This window comes from Euprymna scolopes, chromosome 45 (genome assembly GCF_053919585.1).
Source record: "Euprymna scolopes isolate OS-2025 chromosome 45, ASM5391958v1, whole genome shotgun sequence".
Lineage (NCBI taxonomy): Eukaryota > Metazoa > Mollusca > Cephalopoda > Sepiida > Sepiolidae > Euprymna > Euprymna scolopes.
In genome coordinates this window covers 31,240,049-31,257,018 of record NC_136526.1, presented here as the reverse complement: position 1 = coordinate 31,257,018, position 16,970 = coordinate 31,240,049, and the positions used below count along the sequence as shown (strand labels likewise).

The 16,970-nt window shown below is 27.3% G+C and overlaps 1 protein-coding gene across 1 annotated transcript; it reads left to right on the top strand.

Moving 5' to 3' along the window:
• The first annotated feature begins 2,615 nt into the window (after nt 1–2,615).
• On the top strand, nt 2,616–16,720 carry LOC145269358 (uncharacterized). Its single transcript, XM_080125052.1, has 2 exons — nt 2,616–3,244; nt 13,799–16,720. The coding sequence occupies exon 2, from the start codon at nt 13,802–13,804 to the stop codon at nt 14,744–14,746; it is 945 nt and encodes a 314-aa protein (XP_079981178.1). The 5' UTR covers nt 2,616–3,244; nt 13,799–13,801; the 3' UTR covers nt 14,747–16,720.
• The last annotated feature ends 250 nt before the right edge of the window (nt 16,721–16,970 follow it).

Sequence of the window (16,970 nt, the reverse complement as noted above, 5' to 3'; positions counted from 1 at the left end):
AATAATAAAATATAAAAATTAATGTACTAAAAAAAATAGAATAATTAACTTTTTTTCTGATCGTTTTTAGATTTACCCACAATCCTTTGCAGAGGAGGCTAGCTCTTCCGGTTTCTAGTAAGGAGCGCCATGTTTAAAAAAATAAAATAAAAAGTTTTAACATTTTTAAACGAGAAGGATTGTGTCATGATATTTCTTTTTATTGCCTTGTCATATTATTATTATTTTGTTGGATAGAGGAATTTAATATCTATTAATTATTGCTATCCTACAAGACCACTACTTGTGCATCCGTTGCTATACACAACCCTTAAGAGCGGATACCTTTGCATTCATCTAACATAGTAGGCAGATATTTTAGGCCAATAAAAACAGTCATCAGTTCTAAAGTGAGTATTGTCTTATCGTTCACTGTCGCAAAATATGCCTTGGCCAAAATCAAAGCAGATTTTTTTGTCCTGAACATAATAGGCAGCAAAGCCATATGTTTCCTTTGACGCATTGCAAAACAACTCCAGATCGGTTCCCATCTCACGCCTGTCAGCTAAAATCCATACCGCCTGAGTTCAATAGGTTCACTCCAAGATTTTCGCAAGATGATAAACTCTGAAAAGATTCCTCGTACTAGATACGGACAAAAAAATAGTAACTCTCCACTAGTGGGAAAGGTTTTTATAACAAAGGAACCTTTCTTTGTTACTATTGTAGCAACCTCTATGCCTGTGACCCGATGGGGACCGGGCGATGCCGAGCGACCTTGCTAGTCGACACGAATTCAGAGGAATTTGCACGGCTGAATTCTAATGATGATGATGATGGTGGTTTGATGTTGTTTAAACAGAAATGTCTATGGGATTTTGTCAGAAAGAAAAAAAACAAATGATAATTATTTTATCTCATGGCTGTTATATATCTGTTAACAACGAAAAGGTTGTTTTTAAAAACCTCTGTTGATAGGTATGAAGAATGGGGGTCAATGGCAGGGGTCGCCGCCAAGCATTGTTTGACTTTGGGTGACTAATCACACCTAATTGGTAATAAGTAAAAACCTCAGTGCAGGTGGGGGTTGAGGTTTGGTAGAGATAAGCTCTAAGAGAAAGAAAGAAAGATGTTTGTAACCACTCTCTGAAGGAGAGGTGGGGAAAAAGGATTTCTAAGCAGAGGAGTCGTAGCCAGCAAGCTGAACGGCTGGGCTTGTCAGGCGCTCCTGATTTGGGGAGCCCTTCAGGGCTTGATGTTATGATGGGAACTAGCCTGTTAATGGGAACTCTGTGACTTTACTGGTCTGGTCTTACATCGTTCACTGCTATAGTCAGTCACCTCAAATTAGACAGTAGTTGTTATGAAGTAATGAAAACAATAAATAGTTTGTTACTGTTATAACCCGGAGTTCTGTTTGTTGTGGTGAGGACTCTTGATTTTTTCAGCAAACCGCAAGGACCAGCGGAGTGATTGATGTACCCGGAGACTCCCTACACATGGTAGAAAGACGATTCGATCGAGAGGAAAAGTGCCCTCCATGAAAACACAGTGAGTAAGGACGATCAACAGGCCAACTTGTAACGAGACAAGGTACGATCAAAGGACACCTGCCACATCGGTAACGTTATGAATGGTGGCGGATCGTACATCGTTATATGCCCAGCTGGAAAAAATGCCGTGCAGAAACATTTCACAGCGATCCCCGCTTTGATGCATCTACGCATATGAAGAATGCATAGGAACATGACATCGTGATGCGACCACCACTCACATAAAACAAAAGGAACTATGTTACATTCTCTCGCGTATAAATACAGTAAAAAGGCTGCGACGTTCGAGAAGGCCTGTATATAAAGTTTTACTCACCAAAAATCAATCAGTACTCTTTTCAATTTCTTAAGTGTCAACATCTGTTTGAGTAAACTCGGTCCCGGAACACATGTCATGATTTTGCGCGCAATAGACATGAACTTTATTATTCTGGTGGAAACTTACCACATTGAGCGAAGACTTAAATTTTCCTTTAAACAATTTTATTGCAAACTACTGCTCTTATATGAACACACATACACTCATGTATTCACTTATATGATTTATGGACTGTTCTTCTCAAAAATAGCAACATGGACCTTAAGCCCACATATCATAAAAAAAATCAGTGCTATTCTCACAAAATCCTCACTTCATTAATTCTTTCATTATGAACATTCAACACAAGAAAACACTTATGTTGGAACAATTTAAACTAATATTCTTAACATGTAGATAAATGTTGTTTATATCATGTTAATACTGTGATTTGGTGTTCTTTGTCGAGTTTCGTTATTTTCCAGCTTTCATTTTTATTTCTTCGTGTAAGGATTTCTATTAATCGGCGATCCCGTTAAATTTACTTTTAACGGTCCCGCAGATACACTCCTACTTTCGACTTCAATAAAATTGCGGCACACAACCTCGGTCCTATAAATTGGTGACGTCTCGACCAACATTCCTATAATATAAATATCCACCAAACTGTCGTTCGTTTTGGACGTTATAAGAGCTTTCTAAATCCCAACAGCTACACTTTAGTAAGTTTACTACAGTTATTAATATACAATAAAAACAAAAACAAAAAAAAAAACATTTGTACCCTATACAGATTTTTTTCTTGCATTCCTCTCTTGCCGCGACCTTTAAACATTGCCGCGTTTTCTTTAAAATAATTTATGTCGCCAATTGTAACGTTTACTGAAAAGATTATACAAAAACTTAATTACAGAATTACTGATTACTTAAACAGAATTGCGAATGAAGTTCAAAAGCATTCAGAAGTTTACCATAGAAAGATTTCTCAATCTCATCGACTACTGAAGCTACATGAAGTCGTTTCGTTTCCACACTATTTGAATAAGACGACGAAGAGAACGCATCACTTGCATAAGAGACCAAACGATGTGTATGATTTGTACGAGTGAAACGCAAACATAAGGAAAGAAATATAGTAAATAAACCCAAGAAAAAGTATATTAACATTAAAATTTTACAAACGTGCGTATGGGCGGAAGTACCTATTGCATTGTGGGTAATAATAATTATTTCTATATCCGCCATGACACCGTACTGTCACCATCGTAAGACCTCTCCGAAATCTTTCAAATAACAAGACGAAAGAATCAAGCAAATCTTAAACATATTTTTCATTGTAAAATATTTATTTAATATCATCGTGTTTACTTTTTCCTGTGAAAATACTTCAAGAAAAAAAAGTACCCAACAAAATGTAAGTATAATTCCCAACTCATTGTTTTTACCGTTTATGTTTGTAGTTTCATAAATTAAATTCCATACAATTTTGTTAATGCATTAGGGGTTTTTCTTAGAATAAGTAATTGTTTAAATTTGTTTGGATTTTAATTTTATACGCAAAGAATTTATTTTCGTCATGAATTCTTCGGCATTTCTTCCTTTCCCATTTTAAATAGATAACCAAATCGGGGTTTGTATTACTGTACACATAGATTCGAAAAAGTTGTCAAAAAACAAATATAGAACAAATAAATGTTATCAAAGGCAAGATAAGTTACTTTTCTACCTAACTGGATATAATTCACGTGTTTTTATTCAGTGTAACATGTTTATTCAGCTCGAAAAACATGCAATGTTTACCGATGTATTGGAAAATTCAAAACGGCAGCAGACTCTCTCTCGGAGAGGGTAAGTTTGGGAAAATGTATTATAAATAATAAACTAGACAAAATACTGTTAGAAAACAACCGAATACATGTCAACTTATGTCACGGTAACATATATTGAGCGAATTTCTAACAGTATTTTGTCTAGTTTATTATTTATAATACCTTTTCCCAAACGTACCCTCTCCGAGAGACAGTCGGCTGCCATTTTGAATTTTCCAATACATCGGTAAACATTGCATGTTTTTCGAGCTGAATAAACATGTTACACTGAATAAAAACACGTGAATTATATCCAGTTAGGTAGGAAAGTAACTTATCTTGCCTTTGATAACATTTATTTGTTCTATATTTGTTTTTTGACAACTTTTTCGAATCTATGTGTACAGTAATACAAACCCCCAAATCTTATTTATCAGGGAAACTGGAAGGGTAATGCCTTTTTCTAAATTTAATATGTTTTAATTAGTTTAAACAGGTAATATTTTCCGACAGTTAATTCTGAAGAAGCAATTATTAAAAAAAAAAAAAAAAAAAAAAGACTATAACGAGAGATTAAAGAAAGAAACAAAACAAAAACAACAAACAAACAAACAAACAAACAAACAAACAAAAAACACATTATCAAATTACGTGATTTATGGCATGTGACATTTTTGTTCGGTAACCGGTAACGTACATAATAAAGATGTTTCTGTATGTTTTATAATTAGATTAAATTCTGGACAAGCACTTTTTATTTAAATAAAATTTAAAAAATCAATTTACTTTGATTTTTTTTTTAAATAAAAGTTTTATTTCTAATAAAATATGTTACAAACGAAATATATTAAATGTTTTTTGTTAAATAGTGTCACTATAGAACATTTCAAAATATTATATTATGCTTTTTACTTCAAATGTTTTAGTGCTTGTGTACATTGTTACTCTTTTTAAACAATGGATTTCAGGTGGAAATATTAAAATTAGTATTAATTTTTACAATATAAAATTGAAATTAATATTTAATACATAAAATTAAAATTATTATTGAAAATATAATATTTAAATTAATATTTAAATTGTGAACTTAAAATTATTAATTTAAAATATAAAATTGTAATTAATATTAAAAATATATGATTGAAAATAATATTTAAAATATAAAAAATTGATATTAAAAATATGTAATTAAAATTAATATTTAAAATATGAAATTATAATTTATATCTAAAATATAAAATTGAAACTATTTAAAATATAAAATTGAAATTAATATTCAAAATATGAACTTTAAATTGCTATTTAAAAATGAAATTGCGATTAATATAAAATAAATATTAAAATTAATATTCAAAATATAAATTTAAAATTAATATTTAAAAATCAAATTGAAATTACTTTTTAAAATATGAAATTGAAATTAATATTTAAAATATAAAAGTGAGATGAATATGTAAAATAGGAAATTGAAATTAATATTTGAAATATAAAATTGTAATTAATATGTGAGATATGGCATTTAAATTAATATTAAAAATATGAAATTTGAAATAATATTTAAAATACAAAACTGAAATCAATAATTTAAAGAAAAAATTGAAATATATATTTAAAATATGCAATTTAAATATTAAAATATAATTGAGATTAATATATTAAAATTAATACTTCAAATAAATTTAAATTAATATTTAAAATATAAAGTTGAAATTAATATTTAAAGTATGAACTTCAAATTAATATTTAAAATATAAACTTGAAATTAATATTTAAAATATAAACTTGTAATTAACATTTAAAATATAAAAATGTAAATTTATATTTGAAAATAAAATATTGAAATTAATATTTAAAATGTAAAAATGAAATTAATATTTAAAATATGAAATCGTAATTAATATTAAAAATATAACATTTAAATAATAATTAAAAATATAAAATTTAAATTAATATTCAACATATTAAATTTGTATTAATATATAAAATATGTAATTCAGATTAATATTTAAAATGTTAACTTAAAATGAAGATTAAAAATATGAACTTGAAATTGATATTTAGAATATCAAATTGAAAGTAATATTTAAAATAAAAATATTGAAATTAATATTTAAAAAATGAACTTGAAATTAATATTTAAAATATAAAATGTAAGATATGAAATTAAAATTGAAATTATATAATAAATATGAAATTTAAAATAATATTAAAATATAATAGAGATTAACATTAAAAATCTGAAATTTAAATTAATATTAAAATGAAATTTAAAATTAATATTTTAAGTATTAAATTGAGATTGATAATTAAAAAGTGAAATTCAGATGAATATTTCAAATATGAACTTGAAATTAATATTTTAAATATAAAAATGAAATTTTTATTTAAAAATAAAATATTTGAATTTAATATAATATTTAAAATATGAAATTGAAATAATTATTTAGAATAAAAAAAATTAAAATTAATATTTAATACATTATTTGTGTGCTTATCCATGCTAGTATTATTTTTTTTAAATAGGAAGATTCATCAGCATTATAACATATAATAAAATTCGATAATTCAAAAACTTATTTTTTTAATTGTAATTATTTTTTACTGAATCAATTTTCATAATTTTTCGATTTTGACACATAAGTATAAAATAATGTTTTCACCTAGAATGCATTGGTTTAAAATATCTAATCTACACAAATACCAATGTTTTTTTACAAGTATTTTTCACAAAAATGAGTTTACACAAAAATATTTTCTACTGTGAATTATTTTTTAATAGTAAAATTAAGCTGGATCTTTATATGAGAAAGTAAATATTAGGTACATCAAAAATTACTTTAAAAACTGGACTCCTATGTTTTCTAAAAGAAGCTTATCACCAATATTTTTAGTTTATGTTTAACATTTGATTTTGAAAGATAACAGACCAAAGTTAATCTCTAAAAGGAAAAAAAATGTATATTTACATGTTAAAAAAATTACAGTGAAAAATGTTTAAAAAACGCATTTTGTTCAATTTTCAAGTCGTAATAAATCAACTGTAAAAATCTCTGGAAAAATAATTATCAGTTTTCTGACACTATTTCAACGATAAGTAGCAAATTAAACTCCTAGGATACCGAATTAAAAAAATGTATATACTTTTTTTTTAACAAAAATCCATAATAAACTAAAAAAAAGAAGCAATTTACAATATAAAAACCGTCTTGCTGAAAATGTAAACGCAGCTTATGCTAATTTTAACTAAATTACGCATCACAATAAGCATGATAATTTCATTTTAGTATTTTATTTATGTTGTAATAAAACAGGAAATGCTAATTTCATTAGAATATTTATGAATACACACAAGTAAGGATTTCTTTATTTTTCTCTAAAAAAACGGTCATATTTAATTTGTTTTTATTCAATAATATAAATTTCTTGATAAATGACAATTCATTAATTGGAAAAAGTTAAAACCATTATTAATAATTAAATAGATTTACAATTTGAAAGAAAATGGTTAATTATAAATGAATAAATACAGACTTACGTTTTATCTAATTTTTATGAATGTCTGAACGTAAATTTTAGAATTTATTCAACTACACACAAAATTATCTAAAAATGACAGCTGTTTAGAGATGAGATGAAGTAGGTGGGAGGACCTAAACTGTCTGCTTTTTTTAACGCCGTGCATCCATAGGTAAATATAAATAGGTACAGGCACAAATAAAGATTGGGGGACATAGTTTTGAAAGCTGATTTATCATAATTGTTTTGTAGGTTTTTGTTTACTCTTTGATTGTATTTGAAAGATTAAAGACTAAAGTTAATTTCCCAAAGGAAAAAAATATTTGTAAACATGAAAAAAAAAAGTTATGGAAAACGTTTACACGGCAAGCTAACCAATTCAGCTAAATTTTGAAAGTTAAATAAATTCATTGTAAAAATCATTTGAACGATAAATATTAGTTTTCTGGGTCTACTTCAAAGATAATTAGTAAAGTCCTAAGATAATGACTTAAATTAAAAAAACACCTTGATTAGACCCACAAAACCAAGGAATTCTGCCCTCGCCAAATCAGAGCAAACGGAAGTTTTGTAAACATTGATTATATGAAAGCCCCATATCTTAGAGTGTCGAAAGGCTGTCTGAAAATAATGTCATGTAATTAAAAGGAGGTAGGGTGTGCTAGTTTTCTTTTTCCCTAGCCGTTCATTTGTACATTCCTATCCTGAAGGTTTGTATAAGTTTTACCATTTTTTAATTTAATTATTTTTCTATGTTCCTGTTTTTAAATTAAAATATTTTATTTTTATTTTGCAACATTATATAAAAATTATGTTATGCAAAAGTTTCACATTCATGCAAGGAGGTAAATATTAGAATCTTGCATATAAAAATTTTGCAAAACTTGTAATTTAAAAAAAGTAAAAATATTTTTTGCAATTATAATTTTTTGTGTTAAAATATTAAATTAGCAATGGTTAATTCAATGATTATATTGGTAGTTTGAGAAATTAATTTTTCTTCGATTTATATCAAATTCATTAATATGGACTTTAGGGGATTTTTCATAATGTTCCTGTAAAAATTAAATATTTAAAAAAAATTATTATGATGCTTTATTTTCATAAAAAACAAAATCAATTCATGTATTTTGTTTTGCTACTGAAAACCATGACTTTAGTATTTTTTGTTTAGACGACATAATACATTTCCACTAAGATTTAAATCAAAGTACATTATATTCTGTGATCATTATTTGATAAATACTGAAAAATTTGAGTAAACTTGGATAATTTCCTGATTTTTTTATGAATTTCTAAGTAAAGGGAGGAGTCAAAATGTTTATATATTTTGAGCATTAGCATTCATTTTGCACTTACCTATAAATAAATGAAACGTTTTAGTTGTCACCATTTTAAAAATAATTGTTTTTTGTACCCCTTATGATCAATTTTTCATTTTTTGCAAGATTTTAGAAAAAATTCTTACGCTGATGTTTAAAAAGAAATTCATACATACAAGGAAAATATAGAAAATATAGAAATATTACAGGTAAAAATTTACACTAAAAATGTTATCTTATTAATAACATCAAATATGTTTTGCAATTATTTTTTTGTAAAAAAATTGAATAAGCAATAAAAAATTGAATAAGCAATAAAAAATTGAATAAACAATAAAAAATTGAATAAACAATAAAAAAAATTGAATAAACAATAAAAAAATTGAATAAACAATATAAAAAATTGAATAAACAATAAAAAATTGAATAAACAATAAAAAAATTGAATAAACAATAAAAAAATTGAATAAACAATAAAAAAAATTGAATAAACAAAAAAATTGAATAAACAATAAAAAATTGAATAAACAATAAAAAATTGAATAAACAATAAAAAATTGAATAAACAATAAAAAAATTGAATAAACAATATAAAAAATTGAATAAACAATAAAAAATTGAATAAACAATAAAAAATTGAATAAACAAATAAAAAATTTGAATAAACAATAAAAAATTGAATAAACAATGCTAAATTTGATGCTAATATCGTTAGTTGGAGAATTTTTTTTTCGAGTTATGACAATATTATCAAAACGAACTTTAGGTTTTTTTCATAATATTCATGAATTTTTTTTTTTTGAGTTATGTAAATATTATTAAAACGAACTTTAGGGTTTTTTTCATAATATTCATGAAATTTTTTTTTTTAGTTATGACAATATTATTAAAACGAACTTTAGGGTTTTTTTTCATAATATTCATGAAATTTTTTTTTTTTTGGGGGGGGGGGTTATGACAATATTATCAAAACGAACTTTACGGGGTTTTTTCATAATATTCATGAAAAATTTTTTATTATTATTACAATCTACAATGTTTTTTGTCTTAAAAAAATGAAAAATAATTCCTGTGTTTTTTAGTATTTAAAACAATAACTTAAAGTGTTTTTTGTTTACTAAAAATGAAAGATTCCCAGTAAGACTTAAATATATTAATGGGTTCATTATATTCCTGATCATTACTTAATAAATATTTAAAATTTACTTAATATTGGTTAATTTGTAAGTGAACGGAGGAATCAAAAAGTTTATGCATTTCGGGCATTAGCCATTCATTTTACACATACCTATTTACACATATTTTTATTATAACATTTTATGAAAATTAAATCCATGCTTTTAAAAAATTCAAAGTAATAGATATTATTATTATTAAAAATAAAATTATCTATAAAAATTGCTTATTTTAATTCTAGTAAAACAAAACATGGTAACTCTCCACTAGCAATTTAAATATTAAAAATATAATTGAGATGGAATAGAAAGAACTTGTTTTGCATTAGTTCAGTCTTCGCAATTGTTGAAATGGGTTTCCTGACTTCTTAAAAATCATGGAACTTTTTGTCTTCATTTGAAATGTAGATAAACGTCTCCATGTTGTTTTATATCGTGTTTTGTGAAAAGGCAGCATTACTTTAAGGGGTTGCTTTATTAGTCAAACTTTTGAGAAGTCATTCTTCCATTTTTTGTGGTTGTAGAATCTTTTGTTTTTTAGTTCTTGTTGTTGAAACTTGTTTTTTTCACGTTCTTCAGTTTTCTGTTGTTGTTGGAATAACTGAATAACCTTCCATAATCCATGAACTGAATAATTATAACCTTCACATAATCCATGGTAATTTATTTTATTCGAACAAAATTTACGTATTCAAAAGCACTTGTTTTCTATTAGGCATTGTAGTACTACTAATTACCGTTTAATGCTGTATGTTAAAGTTTATGTTGTATTTTTCTTAGATTAAAAAAACTATTTGATGAAGAAAATCTTGCTTATTTATTTATTCTCTTAGTTTTTAATAGACAAGTTTTTCAAGGACATTTTTGAAAAAACATCTCAGCATCTGAGGAAGCAATTTTGTTTTCTTTTTATACGATTATTCAAAAAATTTCTATGATGTATTTTTGTCGTTCCTGTTATTCTTTGAGAATGTTACTCTTGTCAAATAGTTTTCATGTGCAATTACTATAAAAAAGTTTATCCTTTTCCCGTTTTTGTTTGAAAAATGTATTTCATTCTTGGGGATCCTTTTCTAAATTTGAGTTTCTTGTTGCAAAATTTATTGTGTTGTTTGTATGGCATTTCTGAATTTGAGTTCCTTGTTGCCAAGTTGTTATTGCCTGAAAGGGTCAATAAAATATATGGTTGTGAAAAAAAAGTTTTTGCATTAACTAGACAGAATACATAGCGAATGAGAGTTTTAGTACCTAATACGCCACTTCTGCAGTATCCAGGCAAGCGCCATTGTTAGAGGACAATAATTCCAATTTCTTCTTGGTCAAATAAATAATAAGATCTTTTCCAAACACAAAAATATTTGAAAACCAAAACATTTATTGCATAAAAATTTATCAAAATATAATTGTAAAAACATATATTTAAAATTCATGTAAGAAAATATATAAAAAATTTATCTAAAAGAAAATATGAAGAAAAACATTTATTTAAAATGCATGTGAAAAAATATAATTTTAATAAAAACAAAATTGTCGTTAAAACAACATTGGAATTTTATAAAATAAATAGTTTTTGTTCAAACAAATAATTTTAATGAAACATTTTTTGAATTAAAGCAACTTTGAAGAGTCAACAACAAATTTATAATTTAAATGAAACATTTTTCGAAATTAAAACAATATTGGATTTTTTTCTGAATCATTTTTTGAATTGAAGTATAATTGTGGCACCTGTTTATTGAAGAGTTTGCATAAGAAAATATAATTTTAATAAAACAATTTTGTAATTAAAGCTATATTGGATTTTTATAAAATAGTTGGGTTTTTTTCGAACAAATTCTCAAAAAGTATGAGTTATCGTCCCCTGTTCTTTAACTGATAAGCACACCTAGTGACAGTTTAGTGAAACATAAAAAACATGCCACTTGCCCAAATACTGCAGAAGTGCCCCTAACGCTAATATGACATACTATGAAATACATACCACAAGAGTCGGTAATTCTCAGATTATTTATACAGTTTGAAACAGATCATATCTTGTATATAACTGAGTCCCTACAACATTTATATATTTTTTTATTCTGGAAATATAAGTGTAAATTATACACATTTTAAAAATGGCTACAATTTTAAGAAATAAAATTTGTTAATATACCGGAAATTAAAAATGTAACTAAAATAATCTCGATTATTGTCAAGATTGATCTCTGTTTTTCAATTGTGCTTTCTGTTGCTCGGAAACTTCACCTATGTATACCATAAAAGCCTTTTTTGATTAATATGTAATGTTTTCAAGTTTTTTTAATAATTTTAAGATCCAAAAAACGTTTTAAAAGATGTTGCTTCAAACAACATTTATGAAAAATATTGCTTTGATTCTTTTCTTAAAAAAAATCCAAATTAAAAAAATTTTAATTGAAAGGAAAGTAAACTCATTACGTTAATAATTATAAGAAGGTATTTTTGTGATAGACACCAACAAATTTTCCACAGAAAGTTGAACTGATAGAAGAATCATCACGATAACCATAATATGAAAAATATAATTACATTTTTTAGTTTGTTTTCATTTCACAAAATCAGCACATATCGATAATGATATGGAAAATATCTCAACAAACTGAAAAAAGTGTTTATGTTAATTTCTCAAAAAAACATCCAAACAAATCATGTTTGCTAATAAATATGCTTACTTGAAAAAGTAACAAAGGTTTTTTAGAAAAATTATAATTTTTTGTAATTTATTTTTTGTAAATGTGGGCCATTGTGAGTTATTTTCTATATTAGACTATATGGCTTCTCAGTAAAATTTAAAGACAAAAAACATCCACATAACATTGCATTTGTCATCTGGCAAATATACACAGAGGACCAAGTGCAAAAGAGATAGAAATAATTCTACTTAAACGTACATTTACTGCAATACACATCCATAAATGGCGGAAAAGTGGTGGCGAATAGAAAAATATTAGAATCTTATTTAAATTAAGCTAAAAATCCAATTTAAATAAAAGGAAATATTTTTGCAATTATTTTTTGTGTGAAAATATTAAGTAAACAATGCCTTGTTCAATGATATCTTTCATTCGAGAAATTAATTTTTCTTCAAGTTATATCAATTTAGTTAATACAGAATTTAGGAGCTTTTTTCGTAATCTTTCTGAAAAAGTTTTTAATAATTTTATTGTTACAATTTATAATGCTTTTTTTTCTTAAAAAAGTAAAAATAAATTCACGGATCTTTTACTACTGGGTGGTTTTGATCTTCATAAGTTGTAACTTATTAGTATAAAAAATATTTAGTATCCTTGTTCTTTACTTTATTAAGAACTAACGGGGGGCACCCGGCGTTGCCCGGGTGTTTGAAGGTGTGTGTGGTTTGGGGTAAATCAAAACTCCGGTGGGGGTGGGGTTAAAATAAAATAGTTTTGGTAGGTACGTAGGAAGATCAAACCTGAACCCTTGAGGCAATGTTGGAAATTAAAGTGTGAAAAAAAACGTGCGACGTTAACCATTGGGCCACTGCAAAATACTACCGGAAACACGTTTGAATTTATTTAACTATTAAGAATTGGCTGGTGCACGTTTTAATTACTTAATGAGGTCAACTTTGACTGCGGGGTAGTATTTTATTTACTGCATGAACGCTTTTTTATTTTTATTTTCCCAAGATGTTGAGGGATGACCAGCTCCCCATAAAAAGGGGATTGTCCAAATTGAAATGCAATTGTCTGATATAAGGAAAATTTCCACATTGATCAAATCTGATTGCTTTCGGACATTTCCGGCGATCGTGACTAGAAAAATACTGCCAGAATTAGTGTCGCCTTTATTATACGAAAAAGCCTAATCCACATGCGGCAAGTGAAAAATGTTGAATAATAATCTTTCCAAAATTGAGCAAATTAAATAGACAGGCGACCTCCATTGTTAACTCGTAGATATTATTTATATGTGATATAAAAAGTTTTAAGTAGTTGTGCGCTGACTGACCGCTTCTTGGAAAAAAAACTTTTTTTGGACATACACAAAAAGTGAACATACATACACACATTTTCGCTTTTATATTTATAGATTATATGACTTAGAATATAACATTTACATAATAAACTGTTCTAAATTTGTGCTAATATATATTTTTTAATTACAGATAATGTCGGTTGCCACAGAACTGAAAACATTTCCGTGTGACATCTGTGGAGTTTCTTTTTCACAAAAATCAAATCTGAATAGCCACATGCGTGTACACACTGGAGAGAAACGTTTTTCCTGTGAAGTTTGTGAATCTTCATTTTCTCGGAAAGAAAATTTTATAACCCACATGCGAATGCATACAGGGGAGAAACCATATTCCTGTGAAATTTGCCATTTCGCATTTGCTGCGAAATCGCGTCTAAAAAGACACATGTTTACGCACATTGGGGATAAAGCATTTTCATGTAAAACGTGCCGATCTGAGTTTTCGACAAAAAAAACTTTTAAAGAACACATGCGAACACACACTGGTGTTGAAGCATTGAATTGTGAAATATGTGCAGCTTCATTTTGTTATAAATCAGCTTTAATCCAACATATGCGTGTACACACTGGTGACAAGCCATTTAATTGTGAAATATGTGCAGCTTCATTTTCTCAAAAATCACATTTGAAAAACCACAGACGAATACATAGTGGAGAAAAACCATTTTCCTGTGGAATATGTGCATCTTCGTTTTCTGCAAAATCAAGTTTGACCATACACATGCGTATTCACAGTGGAGATAAACCATTTAGCTGTGAAATATGTAAATCTTCATTTTCTCACGAGTCAAATCTCACAAAACACATACGTGTACACACTGGGGAGAAACCATTTACATGTGAAATATGTCAATCTTCGTTTTCACAAAAATCCAATCTGAATGACCACATGCGTGTTCACACTGGGGAGAAACGATTTTCATGTGAAATATGCGCATCTTCATTTTCCCGGAAGCAACATTTTAAAAATCATTTGCGTTTACACAGTGGAGAGAAACCATTCTCATGTGAAATATGCGGATTTTCATTTTCTGACAAATCAAATTTGACAAAACACCTGCGTATTCACACCAAGTAGAACGCATTTACAGGTCAAATATGTACTGACTTATTTTCACAGATTATTTTTGAAACGCAAGCGCATACTTGTGCTAATGTATTTTTATATCAATTATGCAGAAGAAATATGCAGAATCACCATTTTCTCCAAAGTTTGTATTATTGTTTTTTTGTAAACTTGACGAGAAACATTTACGAAGCGAGATAGGAAATAAAAGATTTCCTTGTACGATCATTAATATTTTGAAATTCATCGTTTAAAACTCACTTGAAAATAAGCATATTTCCATATTTATTTATTAGAAATGATATGATGTAATTTACTTTTTACCATGGCAATGCACACTGAAGGCCTAACATCGCAATACATGACAAAATAACTGCATCACTTAATAAAGTACATAAATATTTAAGATAATTTAGACACACGACTCGTCCACAAAAGTGAGAGTTCATTCACTCAATCTTCTCTCCCCTTCTCTGCCTGGCTGGCACAACTGAAAAGCTGGGCAAGAACAATTAAGGACTAGCGGGCCCACAAGTAGTTTATCTCTGGTGCAGGAATCTGGAGAGGTTAGCCATTTCCTACGATTTGGCCCAGAATTGTCAAAACTGAACTGCAATAATTCGAGATGCACTCTGTGCTTAGGATAAAGGTTGGCTTAATCCAACCAGAATGGTAGCCGCTACTAGTACAAATGATAAAAGTATGCATTGCTGAATGGTGATCTAGGAGAGATATAAGATACGAGCAGTTTTCTAGATCAATAAAGATAGCACATTTTCGTTGCAGCAGTTGTGTCAGTGTAATCTCTTCAGTAGTTAAATTAAAATGAAATTATCTTGCTTCCATCTTAGACATAAAATTATGCTGTTATTATAGATTAATATGTTTTAGACAATTCACCATACGAAACAAATTCTACAAATGACTATAGAATAAAATAATAGTGCACACATTGGTATTTAAAACAATGTAAATAAAATGAAACTATATTTATTATAAGAACTGTAAAACAAAGACATAATATATATGGCATACTGCATCTAATCCCAATAACCTCATTCAGTCATTTAGTGGGACTTTGTCAATGTGTGACAATTCCTCAACTTTAATAAAAAACAGTTTTTTTTTCTTGCCAGAAAACTGAAATAAATAAAAGCTTCTTAAATGAAACTGGACTGTTAATGTAAATCTTAAAAAGTAACAGTGAGATAGATTTTTTACAAACATTATTCGGGGTGAAAATGCGTCAGTATATTTGTAAATTCTACAACTGAATTGAGGATCTGTCTTCACACATCTACTCTCTTTCCTGCAAATTCTTTTCTAACTTGTTCAATGGTGTCACCTTTCACGTGATACACACTTTATCACTTTGTATTTTTTCATGCAGTTTCTTGTGGCTTTTATTCCACTGTTCTAGAATTTATTTAAGCATATTCACAGAGAAACTATTGTAATATGGTTAAAAAAAATTTAACATGTCCATAACAACATTTGAAATGTTTGATCAAATTTATAAATATTTGCTTCAGTTTTGTACAAATTATAAATTGTTAATTTATTAACATATTTGCAATTAATGCTTTCTATCAGGAAACTAAAACAATTTCAGGATGACATCACAAATGATGAAGATCTGAAATACACAGATTGATAGAGCGAAGGAAATGAAATACTTACAATAACAAAACGTAACAGAACAAGTATAGTATATAAAATTTTAAATGTCAACAATGCGTTGCAAAGCCATGCAAATGAAAGTCAATGTATTTTGATGGTCTTCACAGCTTTTGGTCAACTAGTTTTAATCGTGTAAAAGAAACAAGAGCGGGAAGTAAAATTACAGCAAAAATACAACAGTCTGTATATTTCAACCCTCACATGTGCACTACTTGTGAACTCCTTTGTAAATGCCTTGTTGAAATCAAATGCCATTTAAGGCTAAAACATAGAATCCATTATTGAGGGGAGAGTTCATATATATATATATATATATATATATATATATATATATATATATATATATATATCTCTATATATATGTGTGTGTGTGTACAAGTATCATACCTTCTAGTTGGATGCATTTTACAAAAGCTGTCTATGTTCTATTTTCTCTATTAGCTTTCAGGATAGACTGTAAAATGTTAAATTATTCAATATTTCTGGAATCCATTTGTGTGAGGAATATATATTTCAATATCAATATATATTTGTGTGTGGAATATATCACTTTCTG

Excerpts from the sequence above, each read along its gene's own strand:
- LOC145269358 (XM_080125052.1), top strand. The coding sequence starts at position 13,802 with ATGTCGGTTGCCACAGAACTGAAAACATTTCCGTGTGACATCTGTGGA.